The sequence below is a fragment of the Prionailurus viverrinus genome, chromosome B4 (genome assembly GCF_022837055.1).
Source record: "Prionailurus viverrinus isolate Anna chromosome B4, UM_Priviv_1.0, whole genome shotgun sequence".
Classification (NCBI taxonomy): domain Eukaryota; kingdom Metazoa; phylum Chordata; class Mammalia; order Carnivora; family Felidae; genus Prionailurus; species Prionailurus viverrinus.
The window spans coordinates 123,214,669-123,238,032 of record NC_062567.1 but is presented as its reverse complement, the minus strand read 5'-3'; the positions used below and the strand labels follow the sequence as shown (position 1 = coordinate 123,238,032).

The 23,364-nt window shown below is 47.8% G+C and overlaps 1 protein-coding gene across 3 annotated transcripts in view; it reads left to right on the top strand.

Moving 5' to 3' along the window:
- Positions 1-22,420, top strand: part of NUAK1 (NUAK family kinase 1) — a 73,238-nt gene extending 50,818 nt beyond the window's left edge. For all 3 annotated transcript variants that reach the window (XM_047866474.1, XM_047866475.1, XM_047866476.1), the window contains 4 exons: positions 2,445-2,510; positions 11,934-12,053; positions 13,860-13,992; positions 17,746-22,420. In XM_047866474.1, coding sequence (XP_047722430.1) covers positions 2,445-2,510; positions 11,934-12,053; positions 13,860-13,992; positions 17,746-18,899 — 1,473 coding nt within the window. In that variant the 3' untranslated portion in view covers positions 18,900-22,420. The remainder of the gene's footprint in view (positions 1-2,444; positions 2,511-11,933; positions 12,054-13,859; positions 13,993-17,745) is intronic.
- Positions 22,421-23,364: the final 944 nt, after the last annotated feature.

Genomic DNA, 23,364 nt, shown 5'->3' with positions numbered 1-23,364 from the left:
GCTATCTTTATATATTAACCTCTTCCACTCATCTGAATGATTTACCTGAGGGATATTCCAGAAGTGGAGTTACTAAGCCGCTGGTTGTGAACTTCCTGTGCTCTTGGTATCTTTCCTCACATAGGTTACACCCACAAAGGTTACGTCCCTACACGTACGTTTTATTGCAACACGCCTAATGGGATGTGCTCATGATACAGCCAGGTTGGCTACCCTTTGTCTCTGGAGAAGGAAATGAAGGGCACAAATGATTCCAAGACGTATTTCAGCCATCATTATTACTAATTATGTTAATCATGATCCCATCCTATTCATGCTGTTTATTTCAGGAACATTCTTTCACTTTGAGGACAATAGTGACTTGAATCCAACATGGCGTCCAAAATAGAGTCAGCTTCTTCATTCAAATGATTGCCACATGGGGCCTTCTGGCTTGTTAAATATTCTGGTTAATTGAGAGTGGCTCTGTAAGTAATTAGAAGATGATTATTCAGGGGCGCCTGGGTGGCTCAGTCAGTTAAGCGGCTGACTTCCACTCAGGCCATGATCTCATGGCTCAGGAGTTTGAGCCCTGCATCAGGCTCTCTGCTGTCAGCACAGAGCCTGCCTCAGATCCCCTGTTTCCTTATCTCTCTGGCCCTCTGCTGCTGGTACTCTCTCTTTCTTTTTCTCAAATTAAACATTAAAAAATTGAAAAAAATTTGATAATTCAAATCTAAAACCTTTAATCCACACGAACACTGTTGGACTTCACTTTGCTGACTCCAAAGGCACCGATCAGATCAAACAGTATTTTATGCTTTGTCATCAGGCATCATCTTAAAGCACTACAGATCATATTTTCATTATTTGAAGTGGGTGAAGATTTAGGCTTTTGTATGAATGGGGCTTTATCAGACTCATTCCATCTTACTATGAAAACTAAGAATGCAATAACATAAACCAAACTGCTCCCAATATTTAAAACTAGAGAAAAATGGGGTAGTGTGTATTCTGTATCTTTCCTCCAGGAGCCTTGGTTTGTATATTTCTGAATTCAAAACACACCCTTGAAATTTTGTGTTAGAAAAAGCGTAGCAGAAATACAACTTTTGTGTCTTCAGCCAGTGCTTTTGGGGATATTAGGAACTGTCAAATGGAAAGGAAAATAAACAATAAAGCACCAACTATAAACATGCAGATTCTGAACTAGAGAAATCTTTTTTTTTTTTTTTAAGTTTATTTATTTACTTTGAGAGAGAGAGAGAGAGAGTGCATACGGGAGGGGCAGAATGAGAGGGAGAGAGAGAGAATCCCAAGCTTCCGGCAGTACGGAGCCTGATGTGGGGGCTCAAATTCACAAACTGTGAGATCATGACCTGAGCTGAAATCAAGAGTCTGAAGCTTAACCGACTCAGCCCCCCAGGCTCCCCTAAAGAAATCTTGAATGAAACACTAAGAACTTCTAGCCAGTTGGTTTGCTTACAACAGCAGCTTCGATTGCAAATGCCCTTTATGCCGAATGATGTTAAAAACTCACTCCCTGCTGTTTGTGCACCCAGCCCAATGTAGCTGGTTGTCTCAGTTCCACCTCTCTGCCCACGCCCACCCACCTCTTTAAAAGATCATTGGGCTTTACAAAGGATCATGAGTACTAGTTGTTACTGCTGTATAGACCAGCAGTCTGTTGGTTAATGACTGCTTTTCACCCTCTGTAGGCTAGCAGCCTGTCACTGCACTTCAGCGTCCAGCCTTGCCAGAGTTGGCTTGAATGGAAAGGTCACGTAGGATGGCAGGGACCCGCTTTGGTCGGTCCAGTGGCTAGGGTCTCATTGGCCCCTCCCACCGCCTCCCATCACCTGAGTCCTGCCAGCAGAGAGGGACTTATTGAACCTTCCCTCCCAGCTGCTTAGGAAATTTCCATGGGGGTGTTACTGTTCTGCTCTGAACAGATCTGGATTAGTTTCATGGGTCAGAATAGATTGAGCAAGTCCCCTTTCCAGCCTTGGGCAGGCAGGCAGGCAGGCAGACAGACAGACAGACAAGCCAGGTCTGTGAGCCCCACTTTCTGAGTCTCCAGCAGAGATATCTGCTTCTTCCCTGGGAAGCACACTACAGACAGACATTGTTTGTCCCTGCCTGCGACTATATTGCTTTCACACAGTGGAATTACATTCCGACAAAGACTCCCCCTGCTGTTTTACAGGCTCTGAGGGAGAATGGATTCCAGTCATTTTTCCCTTAACCACACAGCAAGTGACTAATGCTCTCCTGTCCCTGGTCATTGGCTGGCGGAGAGCTTCATGACAGTGAGAAAGGCCCTGAAGGTTGGAGGCGAAGACCACCGGGCTGGCGCATTTCTTTAATCTGTCAAATCGTTCCCTTTGCTTCCCGGCTCCTGCTCCCTCTTTCTTGATCTCATCCCAGCCATCCCATTCAGTCCCCTGCTTGTGTTCTCATTTCAGAACGGTGTGGTCCACCGGGACTTGAAGCTGGAAAACATACTGCTTGATGACAACTGCAATATTAAGGTAAAGCTCGTGTCTCGTTGATTGATAATACGGAGCCTGGGGATTGTGGCTGGTGGGGCTCAAGCAGCCCCAGGCTGCAGCCCAGAAGTCAGGCATCAGGCGGCTGCTGGGTCCTGCCCTGGCAGGCAGGTGCAGGCAGTCATGGGGCTTAAGCCATCAGTTCAGTTCGAACACTGAAATTCAACAAGCATTTCTCCAGCTCCAACTGGATGCCAGACATTGATTTTCATGCTGGGATGACTACAATACAGTCCCCGTCCCCAGGAAGCTCATGGTCTATAATCATCGCCATAAAAACACTTAGGACAGTAACAGGTTGCACATGTTACTGGTATGCAACTTGCCTGATATCATTTCCATTTAATCTTCCCAACCCTGTGACACGGGCACTGTCATTTACGTCATTTCACAGATAGGGACGTGAGGCACAGAGAAGTTAAGTAACCAACCCAAGGTGACACAGCCGTAAGTAGTGGAGTTGGGGTGTGAGCCCATGTCTGCGTGACTCCTGAATGCTTGAGTTGCCAGCAGGGTCCCAGGTTATGGAAGAGTTGGAACTCCTTCCCTGCCACCCTCCTGTCACTGCCATGCCGCCTCCATCGCCCTCCCAACCCTCCCACCCCCGTAGCCAGCCTTGGGACTGGGCAGCTGCCGGACAGGATGATGGCCTGTGCTGCCGGGAAGGAGCATACCATCAAGGGATGGGCGTACTTTTACGGAGAGTGTTATTGCTGGCTGCCGCTGGAGCTGAAGCAAGCTCTCCCGGCCAACGGGGTTCAAGTGCCTCCTGCGGAGCTCTCTGAATGTCCTTTTGATCACGTCTGCAAAATAAGCAAATACGGTTTCAAAATAAACGGAGCCCGCCGCATGGGTTTCATTATGAAATGGCCTCAGTACTCCCGCCACCAGGGGATCCCTCTAATTGGCCGCTGGTGACGTTAGTGCCTCATCCCTGGTCCCGGGACAAAGCATGGGAATGACCTCGCATCGTCCCCTCTTTTTGTTGCTGTTGCTTTCATTTGAGGGGGTGCATCACAGAGAGACTGTTTCCTCTCTTGGAGTTTGGATTCTGTTTGCAGATCATGGTGGCAACCATGGGTTAGCATCATCCTTTGAGAGGCTCCCAGAAGCCATGTTAGGGTGATGTCTTGTTTTTGTGAGTAGTGGACTGTGGTCACACATTTCTGTGTTAGTCCACAGAATAAGGAGGGAACAATTGGTCAAACAATTTCTTCCTAGGATCAGGCAGTGCAGTCTCAAGGTCTCTCCCTTTCTGGCAAAGTGGCTGGATTATTCTCGTAGGAGCACTGACTGTGTGGTTGGAAAATTCTGTCCTGCGTGGCTTACTAGCTGTTTGCCATTGGGAAAGCTACTTCATCCTGCTTCTGTGACTATAAAACGGGGTAACCGTGATGCTCACAGGCTTGTTTTGAGGACTAAGCAAGATACCCCGTGTGTAGCTTCGTACATTGCTGAGCACCATGCAGTGAGTCAGGGTTCAGAGCGGCGGCTTCGGAGTTGGGTAGCCTGGAATTTGAATTTGAACTGCAACTCTGTCCCTTACTAATGGCGGTATTTTGGATAAAGTACTTGCCTAAGCCTCAGTTTCCTTGTCTGTCCAGTAGGGATGCTGGTCCTGTCTCTGGGGGTTGTTGTCTACTTGTCCAAGTTTACAGTGACTACTTCCTGAGCAATTACCATGTGCCATGCCTTGTGCCCAGTCCTGGGGAGTCCATGGCAAATGTGAGGATTTTAGACCATATATACTCAGAGCACTTGCCACTCAGGTCTTCGTGTCCGAAGCACCCGTGCAAATGGTTGGCCACCGGAGAGGACATTGAACAGGGAGTCAGCTGCTGGGACGGTGCCTGGGTCCTGGGGAGTGGTGGCCAGGCCATGGCTACATAATTGGATTCTTGTCCTAGGGACACATTTCTAAGGGTTTGTGCCTTCCACCCTGGTAACTTTCTCAGCGATTCGTCCTGCCACCTGCCCTGGGAGCTCTCGAAATGAAATGTAGTCTTTACAAGGCCTGGAATGTGAGCCTCTGGCTTGGGGATTGGCTTCTGTGGGACAATGTGACCTCTTGGTCCCATGATGTAGTCCCAGAAGTGATAAGGCACATAGCTTCCTATGGAGTCATAGAATTTCCCAATGGAGGAGAAGAATAGTTAGAATTCTGAAGGCAATTGTTCTGGGAACAATGGTGCAGGAGCCCAGGGGAATGGCTCATGCAAATGAGCCATAGGACAGTGGGGTTGGGCCTCAAGGCTCCCAGGACTGAGCCCTTCAGTCTGAGCTCCCTGTCCTTTGTGTAGGTGAATAGCAGATGCACAGAATGTTAATAAAATTGAACTGTCGGTCATGTTTTTTTTCCTTGTCTTTTCGTTAAGAATCTCTACTCCTGGCATTGCCCAAGGTGAAACACACAAGCATGGGCCCACGCGCGCCCCCCCCCCCCCCCCCCCGCCACATTCGCACAGACCTTCCCATTCCCCAACACGAATTTTTCCTTCTGCTTGTTCAAGGGATGCTGCTAGGATCTGAGAATCCTAGAGCTTGAAGAACGTTGAGGGTCATTTTCTGACCCCCTTGTTTGCATGATGAAGGCCCAGGAGGTCTAGGTGACATGCCCATGATCATGTGCAGTGAATCCTTGTGGGCTTTCTGTGTCTCTGTTTCTGCAGAGTGTGGCCCAGCACTTGCCACACAGCGGGTACCCTTAAGCTGTTTGGGTTTGGGGTGAAAGGATGACAGCCAGGATTACAACTACCATGTTTGACTTCTGGGCAAATTCTCTTTCATCATTTCACACGCACTCCCAAGGTTTTTTTTTTTTTTTTTTTAAATACGTTTCAGCTGGTGTTGATTTGTCTTCCGGCTGTATCTGCCTGGCTCTTCTCTTCCTGACTCAGCACTTTGCTGGAAACATACTTAGAAAGGGCATTGGTGGCAGAGGCAGCAGACATATGACCACACACCGGCCTCCGTGTTCTGGAGAGCCCATGGCATCAGCGTCTGGACCGGAGGGAGAAAGCCAGCGGGATAAGAGCAGCCAGGTCCTTCTCACAGCTCCCGCTGGTGCCTCCCTAGCCTCAGTTCCGATTCCTTCTCCGGGATTACAAGGCTGGGGGTGGGGGCGGGGGGCTTTGGCCCAGGAAGCCTCTAAGCATGCTACTGGTTTAAATGTGACCCATGCCGCTGCACTTTGGTGTGAGCCAGGTAACTCGTTGTCCCCTCTTCTCTGCCTGATGTTGATTTGCAAAGGGCACATCTGGCATTGGAAATTATTTATCGGGCCACTGTGAGAGGGCGTGGCTTCTAAAAATATTCACAATAGTCTGTTGGCAGACAGAATGAGAGCAATGTGCCTCTTTGGGTTGCATTCCGTACTGCGGAGAGGCCTGTTAAAGCCTCTGTGGAGTAAGCCTATGTCTACTAAAATAGACGCCCGGCATAGCAGTAATTTGCAATTAATAAAAATGGGCCAGATTCACATCCCACTCTCTGGGAGAATGGAATGCTGACAATTCCCATAGAAGGGTCCTGTAAAAATGCCTTGAAGTAAGAGGTCCAAGCACTGGGGTCAGCTCGCCTCCTCACAGAGGGCTGGGAATTTGGTGAGCTCCCAGGGCTCAGAGTAGAGGGGCATAGGGGAGATGGCCTGTTGCCCCTGATGACAATGGACTCAAAGAGGCTGCGGACAAGAAAAGAAATTTGAATGGCTAGGGCTAAGATGAGATAGAAATCTCTGAGGCTTCACAAGGCCAAATGGGGCAGCCCAGGATATGGCCTCTGGGCTTTGATTACATGCGTGTGAGAACTCTGCATTTGTGCATTAATTAATCTGTTCATTTGTTCACTCACCCATTTACGTGTGTGTTTGTGTATATGCGTGTCTCCGTGCGTGGCTGCATTCACTCATCTATTTCCGCACTTACTTGTTGAGCAAATTGAGTATGTCCTATGGGCAGTACATGTTTGACCACAGAAATGTGCTAACTTCCTACTGTGTACCTGGCCCCGTGCTGGATGCTGGGATTTAAGAGTGGACCAGAGGGCCAGGTCCTTATCTTCTCGGAGCTCGGAATCTCACAGTTGTTAAACCAGCATAATGAGCCATGAGAAGGATATAGAGGTGAGTGAGGAAGATAAGGTACTGAATTTGACCTAGAATTCCAGCTGGGGACACAAGCAACAGACGAACAGATATAGAATGTAATTGTCTGGTGGTGAGGACAATCTGGCTTTTGCACACGTGGTTCCCTGTGTTTGGAATGCTCTTCCCACTGCTCTTTGCCTACCCCTCCTTTCAGTCTCAGCTTGAATGCCTCTTCTTTCAGGAAGCCTTCCCTGATCCTCCTTTCAAGACCAGATGGTCTTGCTATGTGTCTCATAGCGCCCGTATAATGTGCTCTGGAAGTGCTGAGCAGGAGGTAGTGATTCTGCTAATTATAAGAGGACCAAAAAGCCTTTGCTGAGGCAGTGGTGATTGAACTGGGTTTTGAAGGATGGGTAGGAGTTTGATAGAAATGTGCTGACAGCCTTCTACAGGGAAGGAGCAGCAAGCACAAGAATAGCGCACGGAGGCTGGGAAAGGAAAGTGATCTTCATTGAGCCTCTGCTAGAAGCCGGAGTCCTGTGCCGGACCTGCCACATGCCTTGCATCACTTGGATCTCAGAATGTCTCCACTGGGGTGGGTCTGATTATCCCCATTTTACAGATGAGGAGGTTTCTGCAGCTGATATTGGCAATGGGGCTGGCTGCAAACCTAAGGCTGCCAGACTCTAAACACCCAGGCACCTGATAAATTCTGCCTTCTACCACTACTACCCAATTTTGCCCCAAATCTAGGCGAGCATCACACACGGGCACTTTTTTGGCCATTGCTTCAGTCTGCCTTGCCTTGTCTGTAGGCAGCTTGTAGACAGTAGTTCCTAGGAGGGACTCTCCAAGAGCTGTTGGTAGCCACCGGCCAGGCTGCCGGAGTCATGATGGCCAGGGCAGCTGTGTAGGGACGCCCCAGTCGAGTGTGTGGTGAGCCGTGATGGGTTGCTCATTAGCATCCCCTGAGAAGCTGCTTCTCGGAGGTGCTCTCAGTTAAGAGCTTTCCCAGGTCACTTGGGATTGGTCATCTCCCAGCCGGTGCGGAAGCTGCCGACCCGAGGACCTCAGTGGAGCAGGGAAGGATTAACGAACCACCTAAACTCAGTGCTGGTAAGCGGTAGGGCTGGGATTTGAACCCAAACCCTCAAACCCTTCATCCCTTACTTCTCCCGTCGTGCAGAACAGCCTCCCACCCTGGGCATGCCTATTCCAGAAGTGGGTGATGGTAATTTCCCTTTGGCTCTTTGGTGGGTTTGTTTCTTAGCAAACAATTGTTAAGCAGATCAAACCACCAGCAACATCATGACGGCTGTAATCTAGAGTCTGTCGTCCCAGGACTATTCCAAGGGCTTCTCGTGCCTGCTCTTCTCTCTCACGCAGCTTTCCGAGGTGGGTTCTATTATTAGTCCCGTTTTGCAGGTGAGGAAACTGAGTGACGTGGCAGGTCCCACCCATCACGCACTAGTGCCACGTCCACGGTCAGCCCCAGATTCTTCTGATCTGTCCAGTCTGCTGCACTTCCTCTTAGACACTGCAAATGACCGTCAGACCATTGCTTCCAACACCCTCCTCGTCAGCACTTTCCCCCAGCATTTACCCACCGGCAAGCAGATACTTCCTTTTTCATCCTGTGAGCTCACAGCGATTATTCACAGAGACCCAGGGTTAACTACCGCCCCTCCCCTTTAGGTACCGCGTATAAATGGACCCATATAATATTTACCCTTTCGTGTCTGGCTTGTTTCACTTAGCTGGGAGTCTTCAAGGTGCATCTGTGTTGTAGCGAGGCTATTTGGAAATGTGAATAATCACTTCCTACCGTATCTTCCTACCTTTGATTTTTATCCAGCAGGACATCCCTCTAGAATGGCTTGATGATAACAAAAACTCCAAAAATTAAGGACCTGCGTGTTGTCTTCTCAGATTCTTTTCTGGGGCCCAGGCCGAACGGGTATTGGCCCAGTGTGGGGACGTGATTTTGAGCCGATACGGGGCAGAACAAGCCCATCACCAGAAAAAATTCAAAGTAGTTACCTTCTCCAAAGGTTACCGATGTGTCGGCAAAATACGACTTTAATTCGGTTATTTTTGTTTTATTATGTTTAAAATCACTATCTCGGGGCGCCTGGTTGGCGCAGTCGGTTAAGCGTCCGACTTCAGCCAGGTCACGATCTCGCGGTCCGTGAGTTCGAGCCCCGCGTCGGGCTCTGGGCTGATGGCTCAGAGCCTGGAGCCTGTTTCCGATTCTGTGTCTCCCTCTCTCTCTGACCCTCCCCCGTTCATGCTCTGTCTCTCTCTGTCCCCCCAAAAATAAATAAACGTTGAAAAAAAATTAAAATAAAATAAAATAAAATAAAATCACTATCTCCAAAATTTCAGGTTTTTCAAATTTCCCAGATTTTTTTTATTACACTGTCTTCATGGTTTCTGCCTTTCCCTCGTATCTTCTGTGCTATTTTACTTCATATTTTTATTTTGTTCCGTTCACTTGTAAAAAATGTATTAATTTGAAAAAGGGGCCTTAAATAATTTCCTGAACTGGAAAGCCAGTATTGTTTTGAATACCGTGAGGTTGATAAAGCTATGGATACAGATTTAATGGTGGGGAGCAAATACTTATGGAGGCCCAACTCTGTGCCAATGTCTGTCCTAAGCATTTTACATACTTTTTGTCATGTAATTTTCACCATGACACTGTGGAGGTGGGTACTGTTCCTAACTATTTTATTTTATTTTATTTTTATTTTAGAGAGAGAGAGAGCATGAGCTGGGCAGAGGAAGAGAGAGAGAAAGAGAGAGAGAGAGAGAGAGAGAGAGAATCCCAAGTAGGCTCCTTGCTGTTGGTCCCAAGCCTGACACAGGGCTCGATCTCATGAACCTTGAGATCATGACCTGAGCCAAAACCAAGAGCAGGTCGCTCAACCGACTGAGCCACCCAGGCACCTCCCTACCTCCATTTCACAGATAAGAAATTGAGGCTTTGAGAAGTTTTAACCAGTGGCCATTTCTGCTCTTATAGTCGATAGACACTCCCGATGGTATGAAATCTTAGAGCTGGAGCCTAAGTTTAGGTGGTTCAAGGTTTAAGAACTCTGTGTGTGTGTGTGTGTGTGTGTGTGTGTGTGTGTGTGTGTGTATGTGTGTGTGTGTTGATTAATATTTCTTTTCCGTTGAAGTGCCAAGAACACGGGGCTAATCTACATTTCTATAAATCTTCTGTCAGTGGCAATGACAGTTTTACTGGGCAAGGCTGATAAGCATCAGTCTGAGAGGACGGGAGGGGTCCCTAACATAAACTTGCTTCTCAGGACAGCTGCACAGAAAGCAAGGGCGCCCAGACTTAGAGAAGTCTGGTGCGAGTGTGTGCGTGCAGGGATTTGCACGCCATGGTGGTGGGTGCCTCTCACGCATGTATTTGGCAACCGTGGACATCGTGGGGTAGGAAGGGGATATGTTTTCCTCGGGACGCACACTGCGCTGTGTCTGCACCTTGCCTTGGCTGCAGTTGCAGAGGCCGAAGCCCTGGGACTTCGGGGCAGGCTCCAGGGCATCCAGCCATTCCCTTCCTTTCCTGATCCACAGGGCACACTTCATAAGCTTCCAACCAACTTCCTGCAAGCAAATCGGAGGCCTTGATAAGAAAGTGGAATTCAGGGCAATTAAGTGCAATGTGAGCCCAGAGAATGCGTTTTCTGAGCGTGGTTATACACCAGCTGCTTTCAATGACATTCCATTCATTCATTCAGGGACAACTTTTAGAAAATAGCCTTGTTCTGGGGGCTGCATTCAAGACAGAGCCTCAGCGCCACTGGGGCCAGGCTGAGCTCTGGGCATGTGAATCACTCAGCCTATTTATAAGCCCCAAATGGAAATCGGCTTGGAGAATGGCAGAAGCTCAGCTCGGAAGGCTGGGGTGAAGCTTGCAGATTATCAGGGGGTGGTCTTGTGCACACAGTGGACTGAAGCTTTAGAGGCACGGGGTTTCCATGGCCACCTACTAGTCAGCTCTCCTGAGGTGCATCACCTCGTCTCCTTAAACCCGTTTCCTCATCTGTTTAAAGAATTGTGTTTAAATATCCATAACATGAAATTTGGCACTTTAACCATCTTTTTAGCTGCACAGTTCAGTGGCATGAAGTACATTTGCGTTGTTGTGTAAATGGGGTTTTGGATGAGATTAGAGAAGGGGAAAGTGCTCAGAACAGTGCTCGATACTTGGAGGTTGTTCAGTAAGTGGTGCAAGTTTCTTCCCCTTCCCCTTCTTCTTTTTCTCCTTCCTCTTTCCTTCCTTCCTTTTCCCCTTCTCTCCCTCCTTCTCCACCTCCTCCTCCACCTTCTTCATTTTTCTATTAATTACCTTGTGCTTTTCAAAATATTTTGCCTATTGGCGTGACAAGTATTCGTTGGGTGGGGAGGGAAGACGTGGAACATGCAACCTGCCTCGGGGACTGGAGTCTAACAGGCAAGGGGAAGTTATATATACGCCATGTGTGTATACATACGTACATAAATGTACATTATCTGTATATATGGGTGTGTATTTATGTGATGTATATATTTATGCACGATGCACACACGCATACACACACAGAGAAGAGTACTGCCATACAGGGTAATGAAACCAGGACAGAAGACAGTGATTCTAAGGGATGTGCAGTACCAGAGAATCAGCGTTGGGTAAAACATTTGCGTGGAGCTTGAAGACTTAAAGGTTTACATTCATGTTCTCATCTGGATTGATTGATTTTTTTTTTTTTTTAATTCTCACAATAAGCCTGTGATCCAGAACAGGAAAGGACCCTGGGTTCCCATTTTCTGGCGGTTCAACCCAGAGTTCTGGTCAGAGTGTGGGCAGATGAAAATGCCGGGGTATCAGCGGCACTGGTCGGGGTTTTCCAACGTGTGATACGCTCTGTGGGTGCAGAGTGAGTTTAGCTGGGCCACAGATGGGCGGTTTCCAGATTAATAGTTGTGTACTTCGTTGTGCATCAGAAACATCAAGCCAGTGATTTCCTGGGTGTTTCTCAGGGCAGGCCTAAACTGCAGTGAAGATAAAGGCCACGTGGGGAGTAATTTTGAGTAAGTAAGAGAGCATGTAGTGGGCGGATGTGACAGAGTTGTGGTGGGTGGCAGGGACTGCAGCTGGGAGTCCCTGGCCCGGTCCTGTGGACTCCTTCCTTTATGAAGACTAAGGACCGGAGAGAGAATGGTGACCCAGCCGCAGACCCACGCAGGCGCCCTCGTGCTCAGATGATCTAATGTAGACATTCACTGGGACACTAACAGGCCCCCCTTGGCCTTGCTTCTCTTTGTAGATTGCTGACTTTGGGCTTTCCAACCTGTACCAGAAGGACAAGTTCTTGCAAACATTTTGCGGGAGCCCGCTCTACGCTTCTCCTGAGATTGTCAATGGGAGACCTTACCGGGGGCCAGAGGTGAGCAAGCTGCTGGTGCGTGGGGGGTGGAGGTGGGGGAGGAAAGGGAGGAGGGAGGGCGAGAATTGGATCTAAGCAATACTTAAGAACAAACAAACAAAAAAGCATGCCATGCAAGAAGACTTTTCCTTATATGATTATAAAAGCCATAATGTAGACACCTGGGAGAAAATTTGAGAAATCCAGAAGATAAAGTTACCTTAACATTTTTGTGACTTCTCTTTTAGACTTTTTTCCAATGTAGATCTCTGCATTTCAAAAAATAATTGCAGTCATTATGTATATGTGTATACATATGTGTGTCTGGCTTTTTATTAGCTTAAAATCATATTGTGACATTTTCTAAATTTGTTATTACTTAAAAGCGTGGTTTCTGATAAAGACATGTTTTATTGTACGAATATACCATAACTTAATCACTTCCCTAGATTTAGACAGATTGTTTTTAGTTTTTCCCTGTTAGGACAAATCAAAAAACAAACCCCCAAACCCCTAACTCTGCAGTGACTGTCTTTTAGCATGTATTTTTGACAGCATGTATTTTTGATTAAGGAATTACAGTTTTAACTGCACCTTCTAATTCATGAGAAATGTGTTTATTTCTTTATACGCCTAAAGGCTCTCAGGGCCACTGTGAGAGATGCGTATGTGTAAATGCTATTTTGAAAATGCGTGAGTTGTGAGTGATGATTCTCTTTAAAAGGAAGGTTCTCTTTACCGAGAGATCCACCCGCTGGTTATCCCTTAAATAGCAGCTGCTCAGTGGGTTGAAATGTTTCCTTCCAAATATTTATCTCTCTGAGAGTGTTTGAAGGCAGGGCTGAAGGCTGAAAGAAGGATGCCAAGGCCCCCTACCAATTGTAGTGAAGAGAAAGTCTTTCTAAAATAAGAGTGTAAGGAAGGAGCATCAGACTCAATTTACGAAACTCTAAAAACCTGACACACTACATTTATCAGAGGTAATAAATGCTTCTTTGATCTTCGATGATCTCTTTCCAAGGTTCTAAGCTGGCAGCCTGCGATCTGGCCAGCAAGCAGGCTTTATTTGGCCACATTAGTCTTTCTAAAAGAAAATGGACCAAACCTTTAATAATGGGGAGATTTCACATCAAAGTCCAGTTTCTGACTTCTCCTGAGAAACCAGAGGATCTGGCAGTGCTGGGCTCGCCTGGCTCTGTGGAAGCAGTTTGCCAAGGGGAGGCTGCCTCTGTAAGGTGGATCAATGCACTCTACCGTTTGTCTCCGTCCCCAGTGCTCCACGTCGTACCCCAGATTCTCCCTTGCTTTGTTCATGTTTGTTGCGTGCCTGGCTCTCATAAGCATTTGAGTCTTTAGCCCCTGACCCATCTGAAGAAGGTGCAGGAAGGAATTGATTCCTGGATTCAGAGTGAAGGGTCCTATGGCCCAGTCTTGTACCCATCACGTTGGCAGAGAGCGGCTCTGGGGAAATATCGTTTGGCTTTCTTATGCCTCAGTAGTCTCATCTGTCAAATGGGGTTGAATATAATCCAGGCCCTACCTATTTCACATTATACTGAGGATCCAAGAAGATAATCTTTTTAAGAAAATTCTCACGTAGATTGGTACTGTTGGTCTCCGTTGGAAATGGAAAGGTCAGGCTCTGAAGCAGCCCACAGCTGCCTTGCCTATAGTTGTCAGGCTGCGGGCGGGAACCTGTCTGCCAGGGGCTACGTTCAGTTCCTAGGGTCGTTGTGGGTGGCTGCTCACAGGCAGTGAGGCCGATGGATTGGAAGGCATCCTGGAACCTGCTTCTGAGCTCCTGTATACCCCGTCTCTCTGCTCCAGGTGGACAGCTGGGCCCTGGGCGTGTTGCTTTACACCCTCGTTTATGGAACGATGCCCTTCGATGGTTTCGATCACAAAAACCTCATTCGGCAGATCAGCAGTGGAGAGTACCGGGAGCCCACGCAGCCCTCAGGTGCGGTGCCCTTGGAGGGTCAGAGGTCGAGCGGGAGTGGTTGGCTGTCCTGCCTTTGCTCACACTTGCTGCTTCTGTTTGAATGTCTATAAGGAGTCTCCTGTTTTTCCTCTTCAGATTTTTGCCTTTTGGCAAAGCTGCTCTGCCCAAACCTTCCCAAATGGAATTTCTAGAACAAATGCTCTATACAGTAGGCAGGCTGGGAGTCCTGCTTACGCGAACCTGGGCAAGTCCCTTACCATTTGGATTTAGTCTCTCCACTGTTAATTAAAATTTTGGAAGAGGGGCACCTGGGTGTCTCAGTCGATTAAACGTCTGACTTCAGCTCAGGTCATGATCTCATGGCTCATGAGGTCAAGCCCTGCATCGGACTCTGTGCTCACAGCCCGGAGCCTGGAGCCTGCTTTGGATTCTGTGTCTGTCTCTCTCTGCCCCTCCCCAACTCGTGCTCTCTCTCTCTCTCTCTCTCTCTCTCTCTCTCTCAAAAATGAGTAAACATTAAATTTTTTTTTTTTAATTTTGGAAGAGATATCCTATGAAGTCCTTTCTAGCCCATGCAGTCATATAAACCACCTTCAACTAGACTCAGTGCCAGGAGGGTGGCAACCGCTCTTTTTCACTGCTGTGCCCCGGGGGCATGTGGTATGGCGCTTGGCGTCATTTATTGCATCATTTATTGCTATAGCAACTCTACCCCTCCCCCCACCACTCCAAGTAAATTGGTGGCTTATTTTCTTTCTTTCTTTCTTTTTTATACTGGAAATTTGCTAAGATAATAGATTTCAGATGCTCTCATCACACACACACACACACACACACACACAGTTTAACTATGTCAGGAGATGAATTAATTGGTTTGACTGTAGTAATCATTTAATCATGTGTATGTATACCGATCATGTTATACGCCTTAAATATATCCAATTTTTAAATTTTTGCCTAACCAGTTGTCCTGTAAGAGACAGCACTAACAAATTCAGCTGAGCTGAATATACAAAAGCAGGGGACATTTACTCTTACAGAGTAAGGCGTTCTCTCATAAATTATAGTTACCGGTCAGAAGTGAGAGAAGAACTATACACACCTCGAGAAATAGTAGCTACGTAAGGGTTTAGAAGGAGCTGGGTCTCTAATATTCTTACTCACGAACAATTATCAAAACGCATCCAGCTAGTGGTTTCTGAATTAGCTCTTTTCTCTGTATGTTTAGGATGAAAATAGATGAGCTGGGTCATGAAGGATTCTGAATGTTTCTTCTTTCATGAAGTTTTTCCGATCTGTTTTACTACTTTGGATAACAAATCTAATTCAATTCCTGATTTTTATTCTCATATCAAAGTAAAATGGAATCACAAAATAAAATCTTGAGTAATCAATCAAAAAAAAAAAATTCGGTGGTTTAAACAACAACCAGGTACCGTATCTCTCGATTCCCTGCGTTGGCTAGAGCTCTCCTGGCCGTGCTTGGGTTTCTCCTACAGTTGCATTCAGATGGCCACCTGGCTGGGTCTGGTTTTATGACCCCTGCTCACTGCCCTTCCACGTGGGCTCCCCTGCACAAAGTCCCTCCCCAGGCCTCTCTCTCCAGGAGGAAGCCTAGACTTCTAACATGACAGCTCAGGGCTCTTAAGACAGAGAAAGAAGAAGCTTCCAGGCCTTTTTCATGTCAGCACCGGGAAGCCAGATAATGTCACTTCTGCCATGTTCTGTGGGTCAAAGCAGCCAAGGTCATAAGCTTCATCCCTTGATAGGAGAAGGTCATGTGTGGATGGAAAGTCTGTGCACATCTTTGAAATGTAGTTAACACAGACCTTCATAGATAGACATGCTATACACACACGCGCACACACACACACACACACACACACACACACACACACTGGATTCTCATTCTTCCCAGTAGTTACATTCTACAAAGTTGCTCTGAGCACTGAGGTAGTGAATACTGAAGCACGACTCTGAGAGGAAATACAGGGTTCAATCTCTGGTCACAATATTTTTGTCAACTGATCAGCATATGATCTTGTTTTATGTATATTTCTGTTTAAAGACACCTCATTTGAAATATCTTATTGGCTCATTAACATCAAACTCATAGCCAACAGCGCTATGACTCCTATCTGAATGAAGCCTATCTAACACACGTATTTTCTCCATAAGGTGTGTCACAGCCTTCTCGAACTTAAGAACCATAGACAGTGCTTTAGCACTATGGTGGGGGGGGGGCCATTTTACACAGTGAAATCACCAAAAAACAAGGACAAAAATATGGAAAAGAATGGACTATTACAGGCTGTAAAAAGTACACATTTTTACAGTATGAGGGTGGAAGCAAGAAGGCAGGGCGTCATCGCCTCCTTCGAACTCAGCTGGGAACACACGTACAGGCTGGGGGTGACTCAAATTTTTGCCACTTTGCAAATGTATGCGAATGACAGGGAGAGTGGCCGGGTATTGGTTTGGGGGTTACAAATCCATTTTAGTGAGCAGGAGAATTGAGAATATAGAATCTGTGAAGAATGAGGGTTGACTCTTGACTACTGTGTTATACATATATGTATATATGTAGATGCTTATTTATTTATTTATTTATTTATTTATTTATTTATTTAAATAGGCCAGTCTGGTGTTTTGTTTTTTTTTTAAGAAATTTCCAGGTGACCCTCACGGTGGTCTTATTTGCCTCATCGGCTAACCAACACACAAACACAGTTCCTGGCACATTGCAGGAATTTAGAAGATATTTCCTGAATGTCTGAAGGGAACGATCATCCTGTTACTTTTCAGGGGCGTAGCTCACCCCTGGTCTCATTGCCTGGCCCCCACCAGCTACTCTTTAGCCTACACAAGCAGCTGAGGGGGGAGGTGGGGCCTGGGAAGTTTAGATCCTTCCCAGGATCTAATTCAACTCCCATTGGGGGAAGCACAGTTTGATCTGAAAAGTCAGTTTATAAGCTGTGAGAGTCAGTTGGTTCCTGTGGCCTCCTCCACATCCCTTTGGGCCTTTCCCCTAATCCTCTGGCAGCAGAGACTTGCACACGGTATGTCTCAGCCAGGCTATAAGCAGATAGCAGATCTAAATGAGCTCTCGGATCTGACAGCTCGGTAGGCGACAGCTTATGTCAGAGAGGGAGAAGAGGTGAGCTCACTGGGTGTGGGTCTCAGAACCTGGCCAAGGCCCGGGGTCAGGCCAGCCTTGGGGATGGCCCCTCTCCCTGCCCAGGTATGCCGGATGTGAGCCCCTCTCCACCCTTCTCTGGCTTTCCTTCTCTGATGAGGAGCCTTTTTCTCACCATCTCAGCCCTCGGTTTCCTTTTCATGCTGACGCACTTTCCCCGTGACCTTGAGCATGGTGTGTTTCCACGAGCCTACCTTGGAGGTCGAAAGAAAAGCCTCGGTAACCTCCACCTGTTTTCCCTTTTGGTAAAATGATAGCCACCGAAGGAATGGTGGGGCCTGCTTGGGGCCGGGTCTGGAATCTGTTCTGGTTACCTGGACTTCCCCACTTAATGAAGATCTGAGCTGATGGAGAGCTTGGTAGTTCTGGGACATTCCTTTATTTCTATGCAAAAACGTGCCAAGATGTGACGATGCACTGGCCTGTGGTTCTGCGTCCTGATGATGCTTTTGATGTACTGTCTGGAAGACATTGGCTCCCATTCCCTAGTGGGGTCTCCTTACCCCTACAGTGGTGGCCCCGTCAAGGCCAAAGGCTTCCGTGCGACGTATCATTCTTCTTCTCTTGTCCCACAGACGCTCGAGGACTCATTCGGTGGATGCTGATGGTGAACCCCGATCGCCGGGCCACCATTGAGGACATCGCCAACCACTGGTGGGTGAACTGGGGCTACAAGAGCAGTGTCTGTGACTGTGACGCACTGCACAACTCCGAGTCACCGCTCTTGGCTCGCATTATCGATTGGCATCACCGTTCCACGGGGCTGCAGGCTGAGGCTGAAGCCAAAATGAAGGGCCTGGCCAAACCCGGGGCCTCAGAAGTCATGCTGGAGCGGCAGCGGTCACTGAAAAAGTCCAAGAAAGAGAATGACTTTGCCCAGTCTGGCCAGGACTCGGTGCCCGAAAGCCCATCCAAGCTGAGCTCCAAGAGGCCCAAAGGGATCCTGAAGAAGCGGAGCAACAGTGAACATCGCTCCCACAGCACGGGCTTTATCGAAGGTGTGGTCAGCCCTGCCTTGCCCTCTGCTTTCAAGATGGAGCAGGACTTGTGTCGGACTGGTGTGCCCCTCCCAAGCTCCCCCGAGGCAGAGGTGCCAGGTAAACTCAGCCCCAAGCAGTCGGCCACGATGCCCAAGAAGGGCATCTTGAAGAAGACCCAGCAGAGAGAATCGGGGTACTATTCGTCCCCAGAGCGCAGCGAATCTTCCGAGCTGTTGGACAGTAACGATGGGCTGGGCAGCAGCATCCCATCGCCCAGCCCCCCAGACCCAGCCAGGGGCACTTCCCACAGCCTCTCCTGCCGCAGGAAGGGCATCTTGAAACACAGCAGCAAGTACTCAGCAGGGACCATGGACCCGGCCCTCGTCAGCCCCGAAATGCCCACACTGGAATCCTTGCTGGAGCCCGGCGTCCCCGCCGAAGGCCTCTCCCGGAGCTACAGCCGGCCCTCCAGCGTCATCAGTGACGACAGCGTCCTGTCCAGCGACTCCTTCGACTTGCTGGACTTGCAGGAGAATCGCCCTGCCCGCCAGCGCATCCGCAGCTGCGTCTCTGCTGAAAACTTCCTCCAGATCCAGGACTTTGAGGGGCTCCAGAACCGGCCGCGGCCCCAGTACCTGAAGCGGTACCGGAACCGGCTGGGAGACAGCAGCTTCTCCCTCCTCGTGGACATGGACGATGTGACTCAGGTCTACAAGAAAGCGCTGGAGATCTGCAACAAGCTTAACTAGCTCCCCAGGGTGCAGGGGGTGGGTTGTGGGTGGGTTTTGGGGGAGGAGTGGGAGCAATGACTTGTGCTTGTGAGCTGGTTACCTCTTTGCTGGCCATGATGATAGACTGAAAAAGGATTGGTACCATCTTGCTTGGCCAAGTCCGCAGCCTTGCGCCAGCACCTGAAAGGGAGAAGTGGGTTCTCTGCCAGTCCTGCCAGCTGCCAGTCAGAATTTGGGTCCGAATTGGCATTTACTTTGCGGCACCTCTCGGAGGACCGGCTTTCCGGGGGAGGTGGTGGTGGCCAGCGCTAAGAGGGTGGGGAGGAAGCATATGGGAGCGGCGGCGTTTCCCTAAACATCATCCAAATGCTTCTGGAGGAGGGGCAAGAGAGCCTGGGGCCGTCTGCTTGGGGTGAGCTCAGAGCTTGCTTCTCTCCTCCTCCCATTGGCAGGCTTGGTCTGACTGCATGGGGTCGGCAAGTAGATTTCAGCAACCTGAAGTTGAGTCAGTGATTTGTTGATAGTGGCTGCTGGGGGTGCTGGTTCGAGTCGCCTAGGCACAATGGGAAGGAGTGTTGTGATTGAACCACAGTGGTGCCATGGGAGTGGAAAGAGAGGGTGGTAGTGCCCAAGCCACGTAGTCGCCATCCTGGACCCAGCTCAGCCCTGGGAGTGTTGGGTCAAGGCATCCTGTGGGCTCTGTGTTTGTCCTTCATGCCGCTAGTGTGACCTTTGTTAATTTGCTAGTCTACCTGGAATGGAAGACAGGGCTTCGGTCAGAGGAGAATGCTCTGAACACTGCTAAGGACTTAGAAGAGTCAGCCCGTGGTGATTTGGGGGCTTTTTTTGCCGTATGCCACTTCTTTCCTGATGTCTGCCTTGCTCTTCAGCACAGCCTTCCAAGGATGGACAGGGAAAAAGTTGGTGGCATCAGAGGTCAAACCATGGTGTGTAACTGAGCTCGGGACCCTCTGTGGTCTTTGGGCAGATGAATGGAAATTGATCCTCACCAGCAAGGGGGCAACTTGTCGCTTTCTTTAACATCTCACTGTTAACTGGAATGCTGCCTCTGGGGTTCTCACCTGCACGAATTGGATGTGATGTTGCCATAGGAGTCATGGGCTCAACCATTTACCCTGTTTACTAATAGCAGATGGGTTCCCATCCACCGAGTGTGGAATCCGCAGAGGCAGGTGAGTTTGCTTCCAGGGAGTTCGTGTTTGGTGGGATATTTGGATGAGAAAAGGAAAGTTAGGCAGAAGGTACTCCCTCCCCCCCCCCCCCCCCCCCCCCGCCCATATCTAAGTATTCTGTCATGGGTTTGAACTCCTAGGCTTTGGGGGAAAAGAAAGCTGAATCCATTCAAATGAATAAGGTGTTGAAAGAGCAGAGTGGGTTGGGAGAAAGCGTACAGGAGAGGGAACATTTCCCAAGGAGCCATCCAGATGGTTCTGGAGGAGGTAGGAAAGAGGTGTAGCAGGACTCTTTGGTTAAAAAGTAATAATACTAAGTATTTAATTTCTGGACCCCCAGACTGCCGGTGGTAAGATGCCAGTCTCACAGTGGGACATCTTCAGATACTGGGTATGGAATTTGTGGTTTCTTTGGGGAATTTGGGATGACTTCAGATCCTACTGGCCTGGGAAAATTGAACCCTTTGATGCAAGATGGCCAACCTCTGGTAGCCACATAGATATATAAGGAGGACTAGTCTTGGGGGTATTTTTGGGAAAACCAATAGACAGTCGTTCATAAAGAGATGAGAAAGAATTCACCTTAAGGCACTGAGAACAATCATTGGAATGAAACTGCCCTTTTCTTGAGGAGATGGCTCCAGTTGTCCCCTGTCGCTAGCTCTGGGGTTGTGGCTTGTGCGTGCCTTCAGGTTGAGCTGAGTGGTGCATTACGGGAAGCTTCTCGATTCTCTTTCCTTCAATGCCGCCTCCTTCCTGAACTCCAGTATAGGTTCAAAGGGAAAAAAATCTGTAGATAGCTAATTGTGTGTGGGGGATGTGTGGGTGCATGGAGGGCATCCTGCAGCCTGTGAGCTCCCCACTCCATGTCTCATTTCATGCAACCTTTTCTGAACAGCCTCTACTGCCACACTGCTGGCCCGTCACGCGTGGCAGCTCGGCCAGCCTAGTTGGTGGCTGTCGGTATGACTTAAGGTATGACACCTACGAAGGTATAGCGCCTACCTACTGGTTGACGTGTTTTTTCCTTTTGCCAAGTGATTGCATTTGTTTAATATTTTCCTTCCTTCTAAAATGACACTATTAAGGAACATCACTCTGCTTCTCCCCCTCCCCCCAAAGCCCCACACCTGCATGTTCTCTTTTGTCAATAAACACCAACAGTGGGTTGTGGCAAAGACAGCCTCCACTCAGAGGCGGAGGTTCTGAGCTGAGTCCTGGTGTGCTGCTAACCAGTCGATGGCCTTAGGCACCTGCAGTGTTTTGAGGGCTAAATTCTCCCTTCAGCGAGGGCTGGAGGGGTGGATTAGCCAGTCTCTCAGGCCCTGCCTGCTTCCGACATTCTGCTAACGTCCTGTGATTCTAGATGCCATGTTGACTGTGTCCTTTCAAGGAAAACCTTGGAATAGAGAGAAGAGCTCTTGACGAGCAGCTCCCCTGCTTCCTGATTAAGTCCTATCGTCCCTACCAGTCAATCCCCAACCAAGGAAGTCATGCTCGATTCATTTCCATGGAATTTACAGGTGAGAGACACTTTCATGACCTGGTGGACCAAGCAGGAGAATCCATGTCAGCTGTCCTGGTCCTTTCCCTGCCTCTGTGGGCCTCTCGGTGTCTTAGTTTACACATCTGCCAAAGGAGTAGAATTATACTTCTTTTTACAGGTAAATTTGAAGGCATGATCAGTTTTCAGGAAGTGCTTCAAGACCCTAGGCGAAATGAAAATGCTAAGTGCTCTCTGACTTTCCATCCCTGTTATAAGGTGCTGCTTCTTCAGATGATGGGGAGCCCTTTGCGGGGGGTGGGGAATTCAGGTGAGTGTTGCTCTGGCCTGCTGTCTTGAGTACAAATGTGAATGATCGACTGACTGCTTATTGCCAAACTGGAAATGTTTTGTAGGGATTTACTGGCATGGTATCATTCCTAGAAGAAGAAAAAAAAAAAAAAAGAGAGAGAGAGAGAAACTTGACTGCACATTTTTTTTTTTTTTAAATCCGTGTTGTGACTTTTATTTAATTTCTATTTTTTTTTTGGTAATAAAAAGTTGACTTTTTTATTTGAATTTGTCTTTTTTTATTTATTGGTCTGAAAGGCATTTCAAAGGTATTATAATAATATATTGGTGTAATTTAATTGGTGCAACATGCTTTATGGCTCCAGTCAAAATTGGTTTTCATTCATTTGATTGGTTTGAGCCCAGAACAGCCTACAGGGGGGAAAAAGCTGGATAACCACCCAAAGTGTGTGTATTTTCATTGGAAACTGATTTTTGTTTTGTTTTTCATTTTTCGTTTTGTTTTGTTTCCGTTTTTATTTTTTAAATTAAATAAATTGCAATGAACTGAACTGAACTGGGACCTTGCTTCTTTATTTGGTTGTTTTCCTCTGAGTTAATTAAGTGACAGACTGGGTGTAAGTAGCAGAAACCCACCCAAGCTAGCTGAAACACAAAAGGGGAATTTATTTGAAGTTTTTGGAGAAGGAAATGCAGCTGGAACCAGAACTGGAGCAGTAGGAGCCAAGAGAATTCCAGGCCCTTTTATTCCGCCCTTCTTTGCACACCAGCTTTCTTCTCCTCCTCCTCTTGTAACCTTGCTTTCTCCCTGATTTTATGACTTACCCCATACCTTGCAGGTAGTCTCAGTTCTGGGTTCCAGAAGAGACTACTGGCCCGGTTCCTTCAAACTGGACTGGAGTGAGAAAATGAATAATACACAAGTAAGCAAATAACCCACCCAAATTATAGATTGTAATAATTACTATGAAGGATATGGATAGGGTACAGAGATAGAGAATTAAGGGAGGGGGTACTTTTTATAGAAAGAATAGTCAGGGAAGGTATCTCTGAAGAGGTGACATTTGGTAAGAGATTGGAAGAAGAACTAGTTCTATGAAGAGGGAGCATTCCAGAACAAAGGGAATAGTATATGCAAAGGCCCTGGGGTCTTCAAAACAGAGCTTTACAGGGTTAATTCTGGCCCATTGGCATAGGACAATCCTGGTCCCGGGAGTGTGGTGTTTTGCTAAACATATGTGGTCAGGTTCTAACGTGGACTGGCTGCGATCATTTAGGACTCTGTGTACCCTTAATTACAAATGGCCGCCTCCTTTGACAGGTGGTCCCCAGATGAGATACATGCCATGGCATGCAATTTTAAATAAGAATATGTTTCCACTGCAGAAAAATCACTGCCAATTTATTGAAATTTATGGAGAAGATGTTTTTAATCCGCAGAATCATGCAAAGCTTGGGGCATGGAAGCAGAGCAACAGTAGTGCTCTATGAAGAC